Genomic DNA, 19,339 nt, shown 5'->3' with positions numbered 1-19,339 from the left:
TTTCTTCTATTAGAGAAGACAGGCTTTTGCATAAAACTTTTTTTTTTTCAGAAAATATGGCAATTTTCAGAACATACAGCTCAGATTTAGTCATCCTGGGAGAGGGAACGCATCCGTTTTTGTCATGTAATCATTTGTCTTCTTCTGACAAAAAAAAACCACAGACATTTTCTGCAACTATCTTAGTATACAAAATGAGGGAATCTCCACTGAAGTCCTGAATTAGTTCCCATTTTGATTCAAAATTTGCACCCAGTACTTGTTCTTAGATCAGGGATATCCTGATATTTCTTTTCAGTTTTATTACACAACCCTGAAGCACTTTTTGAGTAGATAAGATACTCCAGCCTCACAGTGCATCAAATCCTCTAAAACTTTGGAGTCTTTTTTTGTTGAAAGGTTGATGAATCTTGGTCCTTACTTTCCACGATGCCATCAACTTTTACAGGCCTATTTTGCAGTCAGTGCTCACTAAACCATTGCTATCAAGTGGCAGGCATTTGCTGTTTATATAGCTACTAATGAAATCTCCCAAAAGTTTTTTCTTCATGCCCTTCTCTGTTTCTCAAAGAATAATAAATACCCAGCCTCCCCAAACTTGTGTAACATCACATTTTAAACATGAAATCACATTCATATTTCACATGTAACTCAGTGCTGAAGATGGTGCACATATGCATACACCATTATGGTCATAGAATCATAGAAAAGATACCCTCTAAGACACCCTCTAAGATATATCAAAAGTCATGCTGCTTTCTATTTCCCTGACTGATTGACCACCCCACATCCTTCTCCTTCAACAATTGGAAGAAAAATGTTGTTTCCCATGTTCTGGCACCAGCTCTGGTTATTATGAAGATCCAAGAGTTGGACAAAGTCATAACAGACTTGCATATGTTTGTCTTTATGCATATGTTTTTGACAGTAACCAGAAATTCTGTAGTAAAACTGTATAATTGTCTTTTTTCAACCACGTCTTTTTCCCCGCCTGCTTTACTTGTCTCATATTTGTAGTAGTAAATGTATTGAACTCTCAGTACTGTATAAAAGGTGGACACAGTTCTGGAAGCTGTGATATTATAATTTTTAAGCTACATAATCAGTTAAAACAGTCTTAGAATCCATTGGATGACAAAATGCATAATCTAGTAGGTCCCTCTTGTGATTTTTGTTGTTGTTGTTATTAAGATGAATCTGTTAAGTAGTAGATTTTCTTATTTTAGTCATAAGTTAAATACAAGTTACTCTGGGTACTCTTTCCCAAGTCAGAAAAATGGTTCAGTCCTTTTTCCCACATCATCCAGTGATTACTGAAAGTCTCCTCAGTTCCTCTGTCTTTGTACATACAGACATTTAAAGGTAATGCTATTAATTTATCCTGGCTGCATGATACGTCAAGATGTACAACAGCCGAATGACTACTTGAAAGTTTTGTAAGCATTTGGATGTGTGTTCCTGGAAGGACTAACCACCTGAATTCATTCCAAACTCACACTTTTATTCTCTAATTTCCTTTTGTTGTCCTCTTAACAGTAGCTTATAGATCTAGTGCTAGAGAAAGTAAATCTACAACGCTAACTGTGCCAGAACAGCAAAGAACAACACATCATCGTTCACGTTCCGTATCTCCTCACCGTGGCGAAGATCAGGGCAGGACCCGTTCACGTTTACCAAATGTGCCATTACAGAGGTAGGCATCACAAGCAAGTGAAACTGGGTGATTTCAAGTTTGTGTAATCTGTCAATGGTACCTGTTTACTTATCTACTCTTCAGCATTTTCTCTCTCTCTCTCTCTTTTTATTTTTATTTTTACAAAAAAAATTGTATCTCAGTTTAACTGTGTGTTATTTGAACTTGATGTATGCACTTATTAATTACTCAAGAGAATCCATGAGATGAATAACTTTAAGACTTATCTTTTACTGATATTTTCCCTGTGATTCATCATCCTTGTTTGCTCTACCACAACTAGTACATGCAACTAACACATGGGTTCAGAAATGCTTTTCAATCAGTGACTGAATCTTATATAAAGTCATTTATGTATTTTTGTAGGACAATAAATTATGACATGTATGAATTGTATAATAAATATGAATTGAACTTCTCTCGACATAACAGCAGTTTTAAATTACCTATTCTATTTATAATTTGACATTCTTAATGGAAAAAGTAAAATATTGTTTGCAAAATCAAGGAGCGATTTATAAACCACTCTTTTCTGCATCTACTGCTTTTCATAGACCACTTATTAATGGGAGGATACTTTCAGACCTTTTCATTTTCATTCTTTATGATTTTTTTGAGTAGTGCCATATTGGACAGTTTTAACAACAAACTTGACCCACTTTTGCTCCCTTTATTGTCCAGGGCAATAAGCTTTTCTTGCAATCTCTCATGGAACCTTAAATATTAGACTAGTTTTTACCAGCTTTCATTTCCTGTGGTTTCTAGGAAACTTTGGTTTTGAATTACAGCAAGAACTCAAACTGTTTTGTTGGTAATTTTATTGCCCACTAGCTGTGGTAGTACACTGGAAATTTCCCATTTTTAGGTTAATTTTGTGTACAACATTCTATGCTACAGTGACATCCTTGTGCATTGTTTCAGGATCTGTTGGAATTCCATTACTGATCATTTAATACCATGCTCTCCTGTTGTCTGCAACATCTTTTTCTGTCGTTTGCCTCTGATTGATATTGATGCTCTTTAGAAGATGATGAAGATAATGGTAGTGATGAAAATATAACTATTCAGAAAGAGTCAGCAAGAGTGGTTAAAGCAGGCTTTGAGTCTCATGGATAAAGTGTCTGAGGTGTTTCAAAATGGTGGTATATTTTAGGAAACCAGCTTCTTCTTCCATTTGAGAATCCTGATGATCCTGCTTCTGCATTTCCATTCTTTGTGTCATATGTGCTGTCCTTGTACACTGAAATTATGTGTGCTTCTTAAGTTCCTGCATGCATCCCCATCTGTTACTTCAGTTCTTTTAGATAAAATTATTTGACTGTCCAACAAAATCACTTGCTGTAGCACTTCAGTTATACATCTTCAACAAAGAGGTATGGCTGTATGTAAAAAAGACTTTGGCACAGAGTTCTCTTTTTATAGTTGAGAGAATGAGACTATTCTTCATCCTTCTTTTGCAAACATATATATGTGTTTTTGTTGGAAAACGTCTGCATCCTCCTATCTATAAGCAAGATGCACAAACAAAGTATTTCATAGTCAACCCCAGCTATCCTTTCGTTTTCTGCTTTGAAAAATGAGTGCTTCTTGTTTCTATGGCAATTATTAAACTAAAGGAAGAATCTGCACTTCAAAAAAGAAAGTAATTTATTTTCTTGTTCTTTCCCATATGAAAAGAGCTTTAAATTCCTGTCATAGAGATGAGAGCCTGCCTGAAGTTAGGCAGAATCATTTCCTTTTCTGTATAACACACAGTTTGGAATTAATAAAGTCTGCTGAAAATTCACATATCCTGTCTCACAATATCCTAAGAATATATGGAGATACTTGAGCTACCTGCAAAAATTTGACAGCCCAAAATGAACCATTAAAAATCTGACTATGAAGCTACAAATGCACAAAACAATTTCATGTGAGCTATTATAAATTCTTATGTTTTCACAATAGTTCTTTAAGTACAGGCTTGAAAAATACTATTAATGAGTCCATCAGTGTACAAAGAAACAGTGCTCTAAAAATGGTAGAAATGACTACTCTATACTTAAAGATGGATTTTTTATCTATTTTTTAAAAATATGTATGTTTTTTGAAAGCATATATTAGCAATTTAATGAATAAAAGACTCGGTTCAATCAACTTGTACACTATAATTGCTCATTAAGCTGTATTATTTATGAGAAAAACAAGATTATCATACATATATCTGCCTTTCAGGAGTTTAGATGAAATCCATCAAATGAGAAGATCACGTTCTCCAACTAGACACCATGATGCCTCCAGAAGTCCAGCTGATTACAGATCCAGAGACATGGATAGTCAGTATTTGTCTGATCAAGAAAGGTACATCATCAGTCTGAACTTGGAAGCAAGTTTAGAAATGTCTTTGTTGGTTTGCTTAATTTTAAAGTGTTTATCAGAAAACCGCAGTCTGACAGTAATGGACAGAAAATCATCCTAATTTCAAAAACTAGTCATAATTAAGTTAACTATGCCTCTTTTCTGGTGAAAATGTGCACTGGGTTGACAGTAGTAGCAGGTGTCTAGACTAATGGTTCTTGGGTGTTTGTCCTAGAGAACTCTGCTGTTTACTTCATGAACTTCAGCCCAGAGATTTTTGCCAGAAAGCCATAAATCCACACGTATGCCCTAACTATTGTTGCAACACAGAGACCACAAACATATTTGTCTGTTTTGGAAGTCAGTAAAATACCAGGCATTACTTCCTACAACTTGGAAGTTGTATATGCTATAGTTTGCATTCCTATATTAATAAATTTTGGACATCTGCCTTATTTGTCTCACAGCATTGTGCATAACATTCTGGTGAACTTGGTCCAATACACATGTGTAGTGAGGATAGTTATGGTGCTTGCAGTTAAAAAAAATATCCAATCTTTGATTCTTTGATGCTTGACACATGCATATACCTCCCTAGAATGTATGCAGAAGCTACATACGCTCCTCAGAGAATAATGTGTTCTCTAATAGGCATTTTTTTCAGTTATCTACAAATATCTTCTAATAAAAGAAGGAAAAGGGGATTTCTGCTTAGTTTTTAGCTGAAAGGAAAAACAGACAAGGTTTTTCAGTTCGGTATTTTGGAAACAAAATGGTGACATGAATTATCAGTTTGTGTGGTTCATCTTTATGCACAGAAAAATATCATATAGCTAAATTATAATGGCAAACTTTTACTATTCATATACAATCAACTGTCCTAGTAAAGTCCCATTTTTTTGCAGTATGTTTCTATTTTTTATGAGTAACAGTGACAAAACCTTTCTAAATAATACAGTAAATTTAATATAGCAAACATGTTCTGTAGTGATGTGAAAGCATGTGAAGGAATACATATAAAAATCTCTGGAACTCTTTGTCCAGTTTTTGAAGCAACACAAAAAGAAATTGAATAACAGATGGCTTTTGCAGTTAAACTAGTTCAGTTTTGTATATGATCTTGCCTGTTTTGTTTTGCTTTGTTTTGTTTTGTATTTTAAATATGATAACACACATATGGGAATTAATGGTTTACTTGGAACAGTTTAAAATTCCAGTGTCTTAGTTTATCGGCAAGAAGTATGTACTAAGTTGGATTTTGTATTGAATTTCCTTTCAGAGGTGAATTGAAATGCTTTTTAACTGTAGTGAAATCAGATATAGAGTTAAGCTAATTACAGTAATTTCCCTTTGTTGCAAATATTTCATGTTACTAGTTGTTATAGGTAGTGATACATACAAAGTCTTCCTGAAAATATGTATTGAATAGTTTTCTTATTCAGCAGATTTGGAAGAGACATTTAAAGGTAGCTTTTGTCACTAGAAATAAGTATGTCTGTATAGAAGATTATCTTATAGTAAAGCCTGGAAACATGATATAAATGACAATATATGCATGCAGTGTGCTTGGAGAACAGGACTTGCACTGATAATTTTTCAGAGATAAGCCATCAGAAAAGAGCACAGCAGCAATGGGCTGTTGAATTTGTTCTGATGAGTAGGAAACAGACTTCAGTTCTCGGGTGTTCAGAAGACACTTTTCAGAAGTTAAAAGATCAGATGCGAAGACAGGATTTGCAGGATTTAAACAGGGGTGCCTGTACTTAATCTCCTTCAGTCATAATCTGCACTGGTCTCATTTTTTTCCATTTTCATTTTCTTTTCCTCAAGTTTCTTCAGTTGTTGAAACTGCTTAACTCTTGCAGATTTCATTGACTTTCAAGGAATTTAAGTAGCACCACAGGGAGGATCAAAACAGCTTTTGTTTTTGATATAGTTGTTGTGAAAGCACATCCCCCAACAGTTTCATTGTTGATGTGAAATCCTCTTTCACATCTTGGCATTTAAAATATATATATTTTTTGCTATTATTCCTATGTCTTAGTATCATCATTAGTGCAAGTATTATGTGTTGCTCATTTGCTGAACCCCTCATCAAAACAAGTACATTCTTTTAGATTCTCAACATAAATTTGGTTTGGAATGTATTTTCCTGATAGTTGCATGGCATAAATTTTAGTTGCTGAATACTTTTGATCATTTTTTCAGTGATCCTTTACTGGTCCCAAATTAATAGTGAATATTTTGAGTATTTTTTTGTAAAAATAATTGCTATAGTCTGTTACAAAAGCATATGGTGTGATACACTCCCAGTGGAACTGATTTGATCACTTTACCTTTTTTATATATGTTTATATAAACATATATATGTTTATAAATATATATAAATCTGTTAGGAAATGCTAGGAATACCAGGAAATCTAGCTAATCAGTATACTTTGCTTTGAATTTAGGATAATCATCTGATTTTTAAGGAGATAGCACTTTTCACTTTTTAGTGTTTGTTTTATTCCTAAATAATATCTGTTAATCTGAGTCCTTAAATATTCCCATTAGAAAACCCTTGTTTTAGAATAATATTTTTTTTTATTTTAAATGTCTCCAAAACAGTCTTAATTTGTTGTAGAACTACCAGTATCATCTTATATTATCAGTAATATATTGCTAGGGGTTCTCTTTTTTTTTTTTTTTTTTTTTTTCTTGAGTCTTTCATGGTGAATTTACTGTTTTCTACCCTTTTTTTTTTTTTTGGATGAATTATGTATTACTGTTTGCCATGGGCTCATTAAAAATGGGCTCTTTGGCTTTGGCTCAGCAAAGGTAGAATAAATATTAACAAAGTACCCTGTGATTTAATGTGAATTTTGCATCTGCTGTCTTTTAGATTTTATCCTGCTTCTCCAGATACTGTCTCAGATATTAAAGCAGTGCATGAAACTTCTTGTATATAGTGTTTTGATAATAATTTCCTCAGTTCTTGCAAGAAAATCACAAAACTCTTAACTAATTACAGAAAATTATAACTTTTTCCTAAAATGCACAAGTATTTGTAATTTGGAAACTTGCATATAAATGCTGTCAGTGCTCTAAGATTAGGAATGCAATTTTTGCTTTAAAAAAATATGCAAAAATCCAAGAAAACAATTCAGTTCACCTTTAATACATTTTGTTGCATCAAAATCAGGCTAGTGGTTCCAGATACAAACTTAAATCTCAGATGTGACTAACAAGCCATTGTTTTAGTCTTCCTAGTTCAGAACTTTAGATAAATATTACCTAAGCTACATCAAGTAAATAGGTCAGTTTATAATGGTATGAAGTACAGAACACATTGAAAAAGTGCTACTTTTTACATTTTGTAATCTTTTCTCTCTCTCTCACCATAGTACTTCATATGATTCCCAGCTTCTTTTAAAATACCATGTTTCCATGAAGTTTAGCTTTACTTTCATATTTACAGTAATTTGAAAACTGGGGGCTTTGTCTTTCTGATTTTGCTGAAGTGCATAAAACTACAGGATTAATTCAAGGGATATTTCATACCATAATCATACTTACCATAGGCATAAATATATATTAATTTTACCATCTTGCTTGGATGTAATGTGTTTGGTTGCATTAAATGAATAATATAACAAATGGCTGATTTTTCTGAATTGGAAACAATAAGAAACAAGAAGTCTGGCATTTTTTTTTCTTTAGTGTTGCATTGCAAAATACTCCAAAGAGCTATCAGTCAGAATTTGTATTTGTCCAAACATAATATTTCCAGTGAACACCTATTTTTCCCTAAAGTGTGACTAGTTACTCTTTCTATAAACTGCTTTGCAGTGCATTAGTAACAAACCTTCCCTGCCTTTTTTCATGTATACTTTTGTGGCTTATAAAAAAAAAAAACATTTTATTTATTTATTTATTTTGCTAAAGTGTATCTTCATGAATTGATTTATGAGAAAGGAGGTTATTAGAGAAATTTAACTGATTTTGGGATTCCTGACAGAATTCATGAAGAACTCTGAAACAGTACAGAATTTTAAAGGGAGAAACTACAAAATTACATGCTGCAGTGAAAGGATTTGCTTGAAAATGTAGTTACCACAGGCATTTTTTTGGCTCACATTCTTTAAGTGCAGTGTGGGTTTGAACATTAGCAGGCTATGTATCTGGATGGAAGTTTCTTGTTTCTTTTTATGTTTTTATTTGCAAATCATTGGCATAACCCATGTCATCTAATGCTTCATAATTCTATCTGTTTCACTCACCACCCATCCTGTCTGTGCAGTGAGCTTCTTATGCTGCCCAGAGCAAAACGAGGAAGAAGTGCAGAGTGCCTACATACCATCAGGTAAATACAGGAATCTGGTAATCATCAACACCTCTGGTCAGTTATGTATGCTTTGTGTGCCCAGCATCCCAGTATGTACAGAACTTCCCAGTATGTTGTGATCCAGGTGTCAGTTATTCTTTTTTTGTTTTGTTTGTTTTAAATCAGATCAAGATGTGTATGTATGTTTGTAAACTTCCATAGTAAGGATTGAAGCAGCTAAAGAATTTCTGATTTTGCAGTTGTATTTTGTCGTAAATTATCTGTCCAGTCACAGAAGTCCTGACCACCAATGCATGGCAGTGTTATTGTAATTTCAGACGTTCTTTTTGAGTTGTTTTTGTTTGCCTTTATTTCCATTTATTATGTCTGTATTACAGTCAAGCACAAGCCAACAATCTTTACTTGTGACACCAAATCTCACAGTGACTTTGAACATTTGTAGGGAAGAGCAAGGTGCTTAAGGAGAGTGTGATTTAAAGGCTCCCTCACACTGCCAGATTTGAGGGGTTTCATAATATTTTTTTTCCTTTGAATTTGATTTAGGCATAAACTTTGCAGTTTGAGCTCATCTTCAATCTTAATCTCTCATCCCAAATCTTGGAGCTCTCTGTTTTAACTGTTCTGAATGCTGAGAAACTAAACAAAAATGAAATATCTTAATCTAGCAAATATAACTATAGCCCCCTTGTTTCTTATACCACATCTGTTAACTCTGTTAATAATAAAGGTCAGATTGTGTCAAAAATATTCAATTTAGAATCAACAAAATTGTAAGGTTAGTGTTCTACAGGTGTTACAAATGAAGCAGTTATCTATTTTTCCAGTCAGGAATTGGGTGTTACTAAGAACTTTATGTTGATGCCGTATGTTTAAATCTTTTAAAATCATTTAATGTACTTTTTAATTTCCGTTCTGTAGGATTCGTCTCTATAGAGTAGTTTTTATTAATTTGCCCTGGCTTGTTTTAATTCTCTTCATCAAAATAGAAAAGAGCATCAAAGATGCTGTGATAGGGTTCTGATAAACTGTTTAATACTAAAATAATAAATACAAAAGTAAATAAATAAATACAATAACTCTCCCAAAACAAACAATAAACACAGCTGAGCATCACTGCATCTGTTACATTAAAATTTAAATTTTACTTATCAGTTGTGTAATTCTCATATTTCATCTAAAAAGCTTTTGCCTCAACATTTTAGGTTTTTACTTAATCTCTTCACTCCTTGCTATTTTATCAGTTTATTGTCATGTCATACTAATTTTTCTCTGCCTCCTCCTTCTGCCCTTTTTCTTTTTGCTACACTTTCTATAGCTTTACACCCTAACCACCTCCAGCTCTGTGCTTTTTCTTTTCCCCATTAAAGACTGTCATTTTCATTATAATTTTTCAATGACAGAGTTTAAATTCTTGCTTAATGCATGAAGTAAATATTGTATCATAAACTTTTGATGCCCTTTGTCTAGCTGCTATAGATTTCCAATTGTGTTACAAATCTACTAGCCCATCTGGCAGCTAACCAGATGAAAGTTGTGCATAGGCAGCTAGGTAACAGAGACGCTAGAGTGCAGCCCTTCCTTGCCTTTTTCCTTTTCTAATTTTTGCTCTTATTTTCTTACAATTAAGAAAAGTAACAAATTATCCCAAATGAGTAAAATAAGTTATTACAGTAATAAATTAACAACTTATGAGAGTAGCAAATATAAAATTAAAAAGTTGTTAAAGTAACAGTAATGTTATACTATAAAACAAAGTACTTTTAATAGCATATTGAACGGGACTATGCAGGCAACAGAATAAAAGAGATTGACTGTTAAATATAACTCTGAGGCTTATGCAGCTTAATCTATGTTGGAATAATATCCAGAAAATTACCAGTACTCATGCTCAAAAACCCTTTCAACAAAAATTTTGTTCACACATTAGCTGCCATTTTTCCTCCTTTCTCATTCATAGTGGCCTGACAGTTATTCATGTTAGAAAGAGGATTATAAGACATTATTCCTGTTTTCTAGGCAGCTTGCAGAATAATGTCTTAATTCTTAATTAAAAAATTCTTAATTAAAAAATTCTTAATTCTTAATTAAAAATAATCTCTCTGTTGAGACAGCTTCAGCATAAAATGGGATATGTGTTGTTTCATGTTACATGAAAGAAATATTAATATGAGATGGTCCAAGCTACAAAGTCAAAATTTATGGTTAGTTTGCTTCACCAGTTTACAGTGTTATTTCTAGCTGTCCATGCTGACCATGCTAACCATGTACATGATTATTGACTTAGACCAGATACAGCGGAAGGAAAATGTACCTATGCCTTAGACCAGGGAAAAGTCACAGTCCATGTCTTAGCTCACACCTAGTACTAGGTGCTAGTACTAGGTGCTTAGCTCATACCTAGTACTAGGTATGAGTACTCATACCTAGTACTCATACTCTGCTACTATGATAGAATCAATATGATTAATAACCATATCTTTACTCCAGCTTTGCAACATCACAGTGATCCCTGCTAGAGAGGTCAGCAGTGATGACAGCTAAACCTGTACAACAGGAGTGGTCAAAGCTCCTCTGTTGCCTTCTCAGGCTTTTACAGATAGTAGGGTTCCCAGAAAGACAGTTGTTTTATCTGATTATGATGTAGCCAGGTTTGTAATTTTGATCTGCTGTGTTGAGATCCAAGTCCCAGTAGGAATCAAAATGCCCTGTTGGGACAGACTGCTCCTGAAGCTGGCAAACTCCTCAAGGCTGAAGGCCCTTCTGCTAATAGCACCACAGCTGTGGCTTGGTTGGGTAAATGGAAAATTTTTAAAACCTTAACCATTGAATGTCATGATTCCCATTAGTCAGGTGCTGTCTGCCTTTACATTTCTCCCTTGTTTGCTTGGGTAGTAAAAGTTTCCTGTTCTAAAATCTCATATACTATGAGTGATGGTATCAGACAGTTGTCATGGAGAGCTGCAGTGCTGGCTGATGTAGTAGATCTCCCTGTTTTTTAATTAGCTTGTGATTACTAATAACAATTAATTAGATTTTGAAGCTGATACACTTCAATATTTAGAAATGCCAGTTGCTAATACATCTATAACTGACATTGTGGTATCACTTCTTTAGCAAGCATTTCATGCTTGACTTTGGAAGCTTGTCTCAGTTAAAGTCTCTGTAGATCTAAATAAAGCATTACCAAGAGAAACAAACAGCAGCCTAATCCTTTACGAGAGCTTGTATATTTTGATTAAAAATCTCAATAGAAGGAATTTAGATTACTTTCATTACAAGTACAAAATCTAAGATGTACTAGTATTGTCATGAATTCATGGGCTGTTTTAACAGAAGTGTAATCACAAAAATTTGTCCCTCAGATAGCTATCATGGTAGTAGAACTGAGAACATATATTGAGAAATCTATTTGTGCAGCTAATAAATATAGTAAAATATTGTGCATTTCTTTTAAGTTCTGGTCAATCTTGCCTTACTTTTATCTATCTTTTAATTTTTGGCATGTTTTTATGTTGTTCTCTTTTCTTTTCTGTTCTACCACATTCAAGAAGTTCTGTTAGGCACTATAAAACATTACCACCCAAGATGCCTTTACTAGAAAATGGTACTAATTGGAACCTATACAGGTAAGAAGTATTTAGAGTCCCCTTTAAGTAGTTAGTGACTTCTTGGGGAATAAATAGTCTTGCCTTATAAAATAAATTAGTTTTTCATATGCTTTTGGTAACTGAGAGCTAAGGGACATAATCCTAAAATAACTTCATATTGTCTAAATTAACCCCCACATATAAAAGACTTTCCATAAGGTAGTTTTCTTTACGGTTAACATTGTATGTTGCATGTTTTTTCCTTGTTACTTTCTTTTGTTTATGTATGTAATTTTGCTTACATGTCAAATTTATTTTCACTTTGTTTAAATGATTTTAATTTACAAAGCTCAACTCTTCCTGCATGTGCTAAGACCAAATCAGTGATTAGACAGGATATTTCTCTCCTTCGTGATTGCCTTAATTCACGAATACCGAAATTTGGAGATGACCTCCTGGTTAGGTAAGAAACTGAGGGTTAATCACCTCTCCTGTTTGGTATTTAATATGGATTTATAAACTAAATGAGCTTCATTGTAAAGTGATTTCACATCATATGCAGTGTATCACATCCTTTTATATTGGCTTAAGATTTACCTCTTTTAATAAGGATTTTGATTGATTGGTATTTCTCATTCCACTTTCTTACAAGTGGATGTTGTTCTGTCTCATTCAGTTTTAAACATTTCAACAGTCTTACCAAAAAAAAAAATACAGCAGTCTTTTATTTGGTTTTATTTTCTAAACAAATCTTGGCACTGTCATCCAGTCAGCTCTTTTATGTTTTCCTTAATTAAATCATTGTGATTCTACATTTTCTGTAAAGAGAGCATTATTTTATGAGTTAATATCTAACATTGTATTCCTTTCTTTGTTTTCTTTTTCTTTCTCTTCTACCATTGGATGCAATGCACTGGCACTAGTGAACTACAGCCCTCCCTTGACAGGGCTAGGAGTGCTAGTACCAACTGCTTGAGACCAGATACTAGTTTGCATTCACCAGAACGAGAAAGGTATAAAATAAAAACTTATGAATTTCTTGTCATCTGTGCTGGTGATTTTTATCAGTTTTGGTTTTCTTTATATGAGTACTCTACGTTCCTGTACATTCATGTCTGCTTTGGTATTTGTAGACATTTTTGCTCCTATATTCATGTATGTTGTGTAAATTGTGTCTTGGAGCTTATAACTGCTTCTGGCTTCTTTCCTTGTTTTAGTTCAAGCTGATGTCATTGTTTGCAGAAGTCCTCAGTATGCTGATAATAACATTGCAGTGTTAAGTATTTTGATGAAGTACCACTTGATTGTTAATCTTCATCACCATTTGCTAAAAAGTATTACATTTATTTCTTGCCTGCTTTGTGGACTGCTAAAAAGGTGGTGACATAATTTATAAATTATGTGACAAAACTCGTATTTCAAACCTGAATTGTAGTTTGTCTAGCGATGTATTTTCTGTAAGACATCCAGCCAAACTTCATTGCTTCTTTAATCTAATCTGCTGCATCTGCTTTTGCAATTACAAGGCAAGTCACTGCATTGAGATTTCTTTTCACTCTGTGACATTATATTAAGGCTCACATAAGTCTTAAGAAGATATGTTTGCAGTTTAAATGAAATATTGTTGCATCACTTATATTGTGTAGGCATTATATTTTATTTTCTGATCTCTAGTATTACAAAAACTTGCTTCAAAATCTTAGCTGAACTAAATACTGTTGGTGTGTTTGGCAGATGGGATTGCTCCACGAGGGAATTTTTCATCACCTGCTGTTTTTTGGCTAAGAATTATACTGTTTTAGGGGGAGATTTTAGCTTTGCTAAAGGCAATAGGTTGCCATGGACTATGGCACAATTACAATTTCAGCAGTTCAGTGTATCACAAATATGGTGGCTAATTATGTGAAATTTGTGTGTGTGTGTGTGTGTTTGGGGAATTTCCCTTTCCCTCCTCCCTCACTTCCTGATGCTCCTTGACTGGAACTGTGCTGTTCTCAAGCTGTGCTCTTGTTGGATAGGACTGACTCATGTCCTGCTGATATATCTCAACTAGATCTTCACTAGTTCATTCCTTTTTAAGATAAAGCACAAGATATCGTAATATCATATCTCATATGTACCTGGTTGTCCAAAACAAAATTTTTGACAGAAATAAGGCCGCCCCCAGCAAAACACAGGATGCCATTCTAGATTTTTTATAAAATTTATAGTAGTATCATATTACTATGTGTGATAGATATATGCAGTTGTATTCATCTGTAAGCAGCTATTTAATGCAACAATATATGGATATAAGCAGTGTATGTTTTGTAGTTTCATTTCAAGATGCCAGACATCAAGCTGAATATTCAAAGAAATGGTAGTTGGCAACTGTAAAATATCGTAGTTAAAATTACATACTGAAATCTAAATCTGTCACTGATGTTAACTATGTCTATTCTGTCTTTATGATTCATCTCAGCAACTTCTGCCCACTAGGCACCAAATAGAATCAGCAGCATTTTTCATGTGCTGCTCATAAAGAGAAGTGTTTAGTCTATGTTAGTGGCCTCTACTTCTACTAAGCACTAGATTTTGCCAAATTGTCTCTGATCCTGATCCAGAATATATGTCTATGTCTGAAACTTTTACATTTTTGCTTTATAAGTCCTTTAGTCAGTTAGAGGGTGACTAAAAAATTGCTTTTGAGTTGGGGTCCTTCATGGTGTGCAGAAAACTCTTTTTTATGAAATTCAGGTTTTGTACTTCCATGATGGTTTTGTGGCAAATAAGATATATGGCTTTGTCAGAGGATTAATGACAGGATTTTTTTATTTTTATTTTTAATTTAGACATAATTTTTGTTTTGTTTTGTTTTCCTCCCTAATGTAGTCTGATTTGTGGAGGAACATACTACATTTTTTTTAAAAAAAAAACAACAACAACAAAAAAAAAACCAACAACAACTAAATCACCAATTTAATATTTTAGTTTGGGGGTATACTAATTTTAGAAGATTTCCTACTCCACTGTTGAATGTGTGTGCTAACACTTTAGTGTAAGAGTGTAAGATTAGTTGTCAGTTGCATGTAATGATAGAGGAGTCTAGTTTGAAGAAAAGGAATTAAGTTCAAGGAATGTAGAAAGCATTTGTGTCTGTGCTGAGCAAGATTAGATAAGGTACTTAAATTACAGTAAGACACGTTCATTGATGTTACAGGTTCACAAAGCTTTTAGGAAAAGCTTTTGGAAAGCAAGTGTAATGAAACACTCTGATAGATGATCTAGAAAAGGTTGTCTAGCCTTTATTGCTGGAGACTCCTCAAGAAGAGATTATGCAACCAAGTGTAGTAGGTCCTGTTTGTAGCAAAGAGAAACACTAGGGTTTTGTGAAGTCTAATTTATAAAGCACTATATTTTAATCGGTGTATGTGTAAGAGGACCTATGTTGAAGGTACTGTTAATTGTTTTTGTGGCTTCTTTTTTTATTCACAGAATGGAGTTGTAGATTTTATTTTAAATGTAGGCTTTAAACCCTCAAAATATACAAATAGAATTCTAAATGTGTAACTATATCTTTTCTTGAACAAAATGTTAAGTATACTTACCAGTGGAAAATTCTTTCTACCCATTTTGCTCAACCTTTTGTCTGAGAGGGTATAAATTAGATTGTATTTGAGATCAAGAGATAAAGTGGTCCACTTGACTTTTTTTTTTTTTTTTTTTTTTTTTTTTAAACAAAATGATGCTGACTGACCATAGAGTTCTATTTCTCTGTGTTAATTATTCAGTGAAAACACTTAAACTCCAAAAAATATAATTTTTGTCATTTGGAATGATTGGAATAATTATTTTTTTAAGATGTTGTTGTGTCAATAAAAGTTGTGTTGATCCACAAACACCTGCAGAAAAGTACTTTTAGCAATATATATAATTCAGGAAAATACAAGTCTTGTTGCACTAAAAACAAACAAAAAATTCCTCTTCTCCTTCTGTAAGCTATGTCACTTGAGCAAGGAAAGTCTTCATGATTTGACTGGCAAACTGACCATGCCCTGATACAGGCAAACTATTTTCATTAAATGAAATAGTTTGATACTGAACCTAACCCTTCATATCTTTCTCTTTGATGTGGTGTATACTAGGACATTCAAAAAGGTCCAGGCCTTACCAATTCAGTTGCACCATGATTTTTTTTTTTTTTTTTTTTTGACCTATCCCTAGTTTTTTGGTCAAAATAATCATCTTGTTGAGGTTTGTGATGATTTACAAGACATATTAGTTTATAACATAGACATAGTTACTCTCTAAAGCCATGAAAAGTTTTTGCTGCCACTGCTTTCTGTAGTGTGATTTTTCATTGTCTTCTTCACTGTAGCTCAAAATCTCTGTTTTTTTTTTCTGTGTAATTATGTATCATGTCCTAAAACAGCATCATCTGTGTGCAAACACTAGCCTCAAGTGAGGAAAACCCATAGGCATAGGAATTATATGCACTGTCCAAAACCGATTCAGCTGTGCTTTCTCATCATTGTAGCATCTTCCCTAGATTATCTGGTGATATTTAAGATTGTAGTAATCGTTACTTAATAATACGAAGTGTGGCTTATTGACATGAGTTTCTTATATTGAAAGAAATTATTGTAATAGTAGAATAGTAGTTAGCACAAAATCAGTGGTACGGATTGGGAATGGTTGTATGCTTTGATCCTGAGAAGTTTAGGTAGAGGACTTGTGAGCAAGTAAAACTGAAGAGCACAGCCTGGTGATGAGTTCATGTAAGACTGTCTGCATGTCTGCAAAATGTGGCCAAACTCTGTTAGACTCACTCTGAGGTGATTCACTGAAGTAAGACTTAAAATGTTTCAGAGATCTCTAGGATTTTTAATATTTGCCGTTCATTACCACCCAAACAGGATACAAAGCTGAACAATTGTCTATTAGCTACTTATAAGTAGATAACAGAACGGTTAGAACTGTCATTTGATCCAATTAAGACCGGTTCTGATGTAATGTTAATTTTTGTATTTTTTTAGTAAGTCTGAAGCATTAAGGCATTTATATTGCATGTCTGTAACAGCAATGTTGATCATCACTATTTACATTTAAAATTATGTACAGTAAAATAACTGCTTGCATTAGGTATATAATGCATCGTGTTTTCAGTTATTTTCAAACATGTAAAGGAATAGGTTATTGCATGTTTGTCTGCATTGTCTGCTCACAGTCATTAAAAATTTGGTGAAAGAGCATGTTCTCAAAGTTCATACTGCATGATGTAGTTAATTCTATCAAATGCTATTTGATACTTATAGTGGATATCAGCATATTAAGGGCTTTGAGTGCACTGATGCATTAACATTTTCTTTAACTCTTGCTTTGGAGAGAAAAATAAACTAACTGCTTACAACCTATTTTTTCTTGAAACTTCTGATCTACCTCAATGTTCAAGTGATGCTAATCTCCTTGAAAGCTTTGTTATTTGCATGTTCCATAAATCAAACCCTTTTCCTTATAACATGGACTGGAAGGATGCCTCAGAAAGTGAATATTACATATTTATGCAGTGTTTACATAAATGTTTGCTGTTTTTGTAAATTAATCAGTATTTTTTGATTTTTCTAAATTGTTACACATACACTCTTACAACCACATAACATTACATCAAAATACACAAAAATGTCAGTCTTTAGTATACTATATATATAAAATTGTTAATTAAATCACAGAATCACAGAGTATCCTGAGTTGGAAGGGACCCACAAGGATCATTGAGTCCAACTCCTGTCTCCAGACAAAATGAGATTTTTAAAGAAAATAAAATCACATAAGACACTACTATTCATTCACAATCTTGACTACTTTTTATTTTTTATTTTTTAATTTACCTATATAACAATCTGCTGTTGTGCTGCAGGGATACTGGGAAATTATCAGAAAATTAAGTTGGATGCATATGCTTTTAATATATATTTTTACATTAAAAAACATACTTGTACACAAATATGTGCAACCTTAACCTTTTAATCTTTCTGATTCTGCAAGAGAACTTTATTGGGACTTTACTGGAACTTTATTGTATCAGTGCTGCCATACTGCTCTAAAACTTGAACTCTGGTTTGTTCAGCACTACTTTGGTGCTGAAATGACATATGTGCTGCTGCTAGGAAAACTTCAAAGGGAACAGAATATGAAGAAACAATTGCCTTAGGTGGTTGTGGTTAAATCACTTCTGTGATATATATATTTTTACTCAAAAGTGTAGCTCTTAAAATATGCAGAATTTCTTATTAGTAGGCATACAGTACATCCATTACAGTCAGAGCAAGACATCTCTATAAGCAGATGAATGGAACAGAGAATGACTCTCTCTATGTGTTCCAGAAAATGGTCACTTTATGCCTCAGAATTTTTCATATAATTCACAGTCCCACATTTTTACCAAGGATGCATTTTCAGTACAAAGAGTTAGGAGAGATTAGTTTAACAATATGCCAGCTAGCAGTCAATAGAAAATGCAGTCTTTGCAAAGCTTCTAGAATTACAATTTTATATGGAGATGATAGGCTTTTAGATAGTCTAGCTTTGGAGAACATTTGAAACCTTATGGTACACTACATGAAAGTTTTAAATTAGTTGAAATTCTGCTTCTTTGGGAGCATATTCTCTTTGTTTCAGCTGAAATAGTTGTGCAGTAAGCAGCTGTAAGAATAGTATACCAGGAAATTAGAAAACAGAAAAAATAATTAAATGACACACTTTCATTACTTTTTGGGGTATTTTTCCAGTCCCAAATTGCTTATATTTAATTATATCACGAACTAAATATCCTGTTTTTTTCCTGTTTTATTGAACGGGCAAACAGGGGTAGATGGTCCCCCTCCCTAGAGAGGAGACGACCTACTAGTCCCAGGATTCATATCGAGCATGCATCTCCGGAGGATGACAGGTACTAGGCAACTCCTCCCAGTCAAAAAGTGGCTTACTGCATCTTGCACTCTCAGAGTAGTACACTAAAATTTAAAAGTATGCATGTGTATAGAGAGAGACCTTTAAACTCCAGAAGCCCAAAATAAAATAGCAGCTTTAGATATCATCTCTGCATTTTGTTGAACTGTTATAAAGCACCTAGGAAGTAAAAATTTTCTGTTTGCCTTAGTAGTTACAAGCTATTTAATAAGATGGCTAATACCACTGAACATCATTTCTTAATGTTCTTCAGTCTATTTTTACCTGCTTCTGTAAATGGTGATGGCATTTTCTCTGTGGTGCTTTATAATATGATAATATATCTGTTGTAGAGCCTGTTGGTTTTTTTAGGTGTCTATTTTAATTTTTATTGTGCTTTTTGTTGTTGTTGTTGTTTAACAAAAAAAAAAAAAAAAAGAACCATGATATGTTGGAATTGTTGGAAGT

At 33.4% G+C, this 19,339-nt stretch overlaps 1 protein-coding gene across 19 annotated transcripts in view; it reads left to right on the top strand.

Moving 5' to 3' along the window:
• The window catches only part of RIMS1 (regulating synaptic membrane exocytosis 1), a 198,220-nt gene that overhangs the window by 77,431 nt on the left and 101,450 nt on the right, over window positions 1-19,339 (top strand). For 9 of the 19 annotated variants that reach the window (XR_004253073.1, XM_032184167.1, XM_032184166.1 and 6 more), the window contains 5 exons: window positions 1,537-1,693; window positions 3,908-4,033; window positions 8,313-8,375; window positions 12,868-12,957; window positions 18,789-18,872. Coding sequence is in view for 18 of the 19 variants with exons in the window: in XM_032184167.1 (XP_032040058.1) it covers window positions 1,537-1,693; window positions 3,908-4,033; window positions 8,313-8,375; window positions 12,868-12,957; window positions 18,789-18,872 (520 nt within the window). In the remaining variant the exon portion in view is untranslated. The remainder of the gene's footprint in view (window positions 1-1,536; window positions 1,694-3,907; window positions 4,034-8,312; window positions 8,376-12,867; window positions 12,958-18,788; window positions 18,873-19,339) is intronic. The other 10 variants (XM_032184171.1, XM_032184164.1, XM_032184162.1 and 7 more) reach the window with 3 other exon arrangements.

The sequence above is a fragment of the Aythya fuligula genome, chromosome 3 (assembly GCF_009819795.1).
Source record: "Aythya fuligula isolate bAytFul2 chromosome 3, bAytFul2.pri, whole genome shotgun sequence".
NCBI classification, from domain to species: Eukaryota; Metazoa; Chordata; class Aves; order Anseriformes; family Anatidae; genus Aythya; species Aythya fuligula.
Note: the sequence above shows the minus strand (reverse complement) of the source record. Positions and strands in the feature narration are given on the sequence as shown.